Consider the following 5709-nt stretch of genomic DNA (forward strand, 5'->3'; position numbering starts at 1 on the left):
TATTTGCATTTGGGACTCGAGGCACATCACGAAGCTCTCGCGCAGGACGTCCTACAGACCTAGAGGATAAAGTTTTACCTTCTTTACCCTTTCCCTTTATACTTTTTGTGGTTGAACCGTACAATGTGAGGAGAATGGCCGGGACAAGGTAAGTTTCAGTCTTTAAAAAAAAAGAAAATTAAGCAAGTTTTGACACGAGGGGTTAGCGCGGTGTCTCTTAAACGTTAGCTGCTCAACTAGTTTAGCTCTGTAAATTAAATATTACTTTACAGGAAACTGCAAATACAACTTAATTCGCTATAAGTCGCCTATAAGTCTGTATGAGGGAAAATATGGAGATTGTGTGAATGAAGCGATGATTTTCCCACGACCTCACGACTCACGAGGGTTCAGTCATATGTGATATTTTGCTCAGTTTGCTGCTGTCGATTGTTCAGTCGTGTCATTAAATCAGCATCTATGCTGAAGGCCAACTGTTTCGACCATATGTATTTGATTTGAATTGACTTCTACTGTATACACTCGCTCACAGGAACCCGGCGATCATTGGCTGTTGGCTGATCTTAAAACATTTAACAAAACAGGTTTCACAACTTTGCCTGACATTAGTTTTTAAAATAGCAACATTTCCGTTTTTGACTTAATCACACCATTACCTCTTTTTAAGCTTTTAAGCTTAATTTAAATATTCAGATATTTAAATAAATAATTCAGGTACTATCAAAGTCAGCCTTCATCCTGAAGGTCTTCTAATATTTCACTTGCTTTGAGTTCAATAACGTCACACAGGCTCTGGTGAGACTTTAAAAAAAGTTTTATACATAATTGTAAGTTAAGTAATCGTGTTAAAAAAAAAAATTCTGTCACAACCATGATATTTACAAACCATCATACAAAATATAAAAAATTGTTTGGGATTGTTAGACAATTTTCCCTCATTTTAAGTTCAACAATATCACACAGGCTCTGGTGACATTTATTATTTTTATTAAATAGTTTAAGGTAATTGTGGGATTTTTCTGTCACAATCATGATGTTAACACTTTTTATAAAGATTTTTTTATGAAGGTATTTTTAGATAATTTCCATCATTTTAAGAGTAGCAGGTCAGTGGCACCCAACACCATAGAAAAATTTGTAATCTGATACACAAATGCTATGAAAAATATTTTGTCATTGTTGAATTATATTCTGTGTGGCTGTGGTGACAATTCAATAGATGGTGCTTAAAATTAGAAACCATCCTGTATACTCAATTCATTCATACACTAAAGTGCGGGATTTGTCCATATTTATAATAAATATGTATGGCATAATGGCTCATTCTTTTTGAATCTGAGTGTGTAAACAAATGCACATATTGTTTTATAATTATAATTTATTATATTATAATTCCTTGATATGTAAACTATACTTTTTCGATTTTGTGTCCCATTTTGTTCCAGTACTCAAAAATCTGTGTTGGATGAGATAGTGAATCTGGTCTAATTCACAAGTGTTATATTCAAAGCTTCTCAATATCGGCTGATGGTTACAGGAAACCACCAGAACCCTCTTTGATATCCCACAAAACCTTTATTGTGGTTAGACACACTGAAGTCACATAATGTGAGCTGGGGATACATGTTGCGTTTACTGGTGCTGCGCTGTCAGAAAAACACAGAGCATCTGTTAAGCACAGGGTTACAGATGTACGAATTAATTAAATTCATTAAATTAAAATGTAGTCTACACTCTTTTTCCACCCTGAGCTTGATTATGACACAGATGCTGAAGTGTAAATAGATGAAAAGAGGTGGTTGAAAGACTTCAACTGTTTGATGTAACACACTACCAAGCTTTGATCAGCCATAGTATTGATGGCTCTCTGTTCCTCTTTCCAAGTTCCCCGTTCAGAAGCTGAACAGGGGCATGATATTGGACACGTGATGCTTTTTGAAGCCACGTCTCTGTACGGCTGAAGTTTGAAGCTTGTTTAAAATGCTTCAGATGGTGTTGTAGATTTGCACTACTCTGAAGAAACTCTAATGTGATTAGAGACCGTTGATGGGCACTTTTGTGGTCTGTTCCAGCTTTTCAGTTCCAGCTAGTGAGTGTAAACGTATGTTTTGACTAGCTGAGGTTTATCTTTGATCCAGAATGGGATCTCACAATAGGATGTTTTTCCCCTGTTTGCATGTCTGGTACACAATAGTGTGCAGACAAAGGGAGGACGTAGCATTGTGACAGCAGTTTAGCACCAGTGTTTTAACAAGACCTTTGAGCTCAATGTGAAAAGCATCCAATGGCCCGTCTCCAGCGTGCCTCGCAGGCACAACGAGTTGCTTTTCTATTCCAGTTTTATTTGTTTTTTAGTCAGATGTACTCAGATGATGATGCTGTTCTTTTGTATCAACGATACACCGTGAATCAGTGCGTCACAAATAGTTATGTGGTTTTTTAAAATAATACAGTGAATTTCAACTGTCATCTGTGTCACATTTTGTTTTTGTTGGTCTGGTAAAGACATTGGCACTGCATCACTTTTGAAGGTGCATTAATTTTGAAAGAACTGTACACAAAAAATGTTTTCAAAACAGACTAGTTGCCTTAAGTTGGCATTTAGTGGAAATTCATCCTATCCTATTGATTCATTTAGGCTATTGAATGATAATTTTTGGGGGCTGATTTGGTTGAGTGATATACCAGACTTCTTCAATCATTTAGTCCACTAAAACCCCTTTTTTCCAGTCTGTCAAATTCACATTCAGATCGGCCTCCAATTAACAACCGATGCATAGTCCACATTCCCACCCTCCTTTTTTTTCATGTCCCTATTATTTTGATAATCTATTTTACTCGCGTCACAATATGGATCAAGCACAGATCAGGCACTAAAAACAGTCCAAAACTGTTCTAAACAAATATATTTGATGTGGAAGGACAAGAAGGCATGGACTTTTTTATTATTTAATTCAAAACCAGCCTGTTTGCATGTTGCCTGCTTTAAATGCCAACATTAATGGGCCAGCAAATAACAGTTGGATTAACAGTTGCATTATTTATTTGGAGTCTTTTGAAACACCTTTATTAGTATTAGTGTTATTTGAATTGTTTTATTGGTATTAATTAGATTTCTTATATCTCATCTCCTGTGTTTGTTCAGGATGTCGCACTTAAAATGCAGCTGTTGACCCCACCTTGACAATTTGCACTGTTAATGTGCTAATCTTTTGCAAAACTTCAGGCCTTTAGGTAGAAAGCATTATTTTTATCTTGCCCTTACTAGGACCTCACTACTAACAAACGTTAACAACTCAATCAGTTGGGCATTCGGGGTAGGGTTGTGGCGGTGAGGAAGTTTTCCCACCGGTTAATCGACGTGTGACAACACCGGTATCACCGTTGCGGCTTAACACCGGTATCACGGTCAGCACCGTCTTATCGAGGCAAGCCTAATTCGGGGCTCCCATTCCCATCTCCTAGGAGCTCGCTTTTTTGACAACATTGTCCTTTGAGGTGGTTAGGTGACCTCTGACCCTCCTCCCACCCAGTCACCCAGCATGACCCTCAACACTGAGAGGAAATTTGATGTGTTGAATTTGATATTTTTAAACCCTTAAAGTAGATGGTAGAGTTTAACTTGTTGCCTGTGTGGCTCTTACCGGACACGTTATGATAAAGTCATCATGTACAACAGGAATGGTCAGCTCAGGGAACAGTTAATCTCTTTTTATCTTACTGAATCTTTACAGTTGTCTCTGTATTTCAGAATGAGATGTTCATTCAAAAGAAGTATTGATACTGACGTTGACAGCTGGTAGTAGACAAGCGACTCTGTATTTAAGCGCACATCTATGCCGCTAACTTCAGTGTGTCTTACCCCCTCACACATGTCCATTCACGTCTCACTGTTGCTGTCAGTGTGCTCGTTTGTCCTGAATAAGGCCTTTGGCGTTGTGTGTGTGTGCATGCCTGCAAAAGGCGGGCTTGTCAGATTTGTCCCCTCTAGAAAGAGGATTTATTGTTTTGCTAACACAGTTGCTGTTTGGCAGTTACAGACTTCCCGCCTGGAGTAGAAGTTTCCGGCAGCAGTGTCCACTGAGACAGGAAGTAGATCAGCAGCAGTGTGGACAAAAAAGCCATATAGCACATACAAGCAGTGCATCATCCCAATGAGGTCAACTTTTCTTGCTTTATATAGAAAGAATTCCCGAAAGGGGGTTGTAGTTCAGCATCTCAGACCCCTTATCCTTACCCCAAAGCCACACACTCCCCTTGAGGCACGACTTGCATTCTGATTGGGCACTGGTGTCGTGAGAGCTTTAATTGTAAAGGGGGTTGTTTCAAATGAATAGAGGCTGATGGTTGAGCTAACAATGCTCTCCATTGTCATGTGCCCATTATCCGGGTGGAATTCTCACGTATTGTCATGCATATGATACTGACTTACTACTGTGCTTCTCTGAACCACAACACTTGAGTACTATCTGCTTTATCTATCATCGTCTCAGGAAAGGCAAGAGACATTAGCCATATGATTTCCACAATTACACTGCATACACATTTTAAGATTCTAAAACTAGATAAATTTACTTCATTTATTTGAAAATTACTCGCTTAAAAATAAATGAAGGTGAATTTTTATTTCATGCCACCTTTAAACATGTTTAGATATTTGTGGCAAATAAGATTTTTTTTTTGCATAACTTTAGGAGTGTTTCACCATCTCATGATTATAAACAAGAACTGTAGATGAGTAATACCTGTATCTGTGGTTTTCTAACACCGCACCTCTTGACAAGCTGTCAGTGTTCAAAAGTGTTCAACAACTTGTTTGTCACTACATTGCAAGTTGTTCGGTTCAGATCTGTACACACTGGAATCTGCCACTGTATTAAAAATTCAGTTGTCACTACCTGAATTTTAAAATTTGAAATGTTTTTTTAATGTAAATTTGTAATGCAATTACCACTTCTGTAAATAAACAGCTGGAGTTGCATCTGTGTTTAGCTGCAATGTGTACTTGACCGTTGAAATCCACTCCATCAATGAATAGATCTTTTTAAGAAATCCAGATATTATAATTTGGAATTAAATAAAACCTTAAATACGTTTTATAAATACTTTAAATACATGACATTTCTTATTTAAAAATCTCAGTAAGCAGCTTTCAAACAGACAGCTGTCATAGGATTGTATTTGTAGTCATTTTTAGCTCTAGCTTAAATTGACATCACTTAAGAGTAGTGATCGACCGATATTGATATTTTATAACCGATACCGATACCAATTATTTGCATGTTTATGTAGGAGATAATAAATAATTAATTTTCATAGAGTTATATCTATTTAGATGTTTATTAGCGAAATAATGGTTATAGTAAATGTTAATACAATTTAGGGTGTTTTAAACAAGTGAATCTTGTTAAAAGTTTTCCAGTTTTTTCTCAGTGTTTTTCTTTCTGTTGTGTTTACCCCATGGATCCCTTCTCGCGCCCCAAATTCCTCCTCCTCCTGCAGGACTCTTGAGGACCATACCAGACTGTTCCTGATGGTCGCTAACGTCACCAGCTATCCGGACGACGCGCTCTGCGCTTTCTATGAGGCAAGTCTGAACGCCGAGTGCAGAGCGCGGTTGTCCAAAGATGGTCCTCGGGAGGAATTCGCCGCCTTCGTGGAGGGGACTCTGGCGAGAAACGGGTCGCCACTCACCATCGGCCCCGTGGA

At 38.1% G+C, this 5709-nt stretch overlaps 1 protein-coding gene across 1 annotated transcript in view; it reads left to right on the plus strand.

Moving 5' to 3' along the window:
- The first annotated feature begins 21 nt into the window (after nucleotides 1–21).
- Nucleotides 22–5709, plus strand: part of LOC107727835 (rho GTPase-activating protein 39-like) — a 39801-nt gene continuing 34113 nt past the window's right edge. The window contains exon 1 of the mRNA XM_016537849.1: nucleotides 22–148. Coding sequence (XP_016393335.1) covers nucleotides 135–148 — 14 coding nt within the window. The 5' untranslated portion in view covers nucleotides 22–134. The remainder of the gene's footprint in view (nucleotides 149–5709) is intronic.

Source organism: Sinocyclocheilus rhinocerous, unplaced genomic scaffold (assembly GCF_001515625.1).
Source record: "Sinocyclocheilus rhinocerous isolate Xijiao unplaced genomic scaffold, SAMN03320098_v1.1 scaffold576, whole genome shotgun sequence".
In the NCBI taxonomy this organism is placed as follows: Eukaryota; Metazoa; Chordata; class Actinopteri; order Cypriniformes; family Cyprinidae; genus Sinocyclocheilus; species Sinocyclocheilus rhinocerous.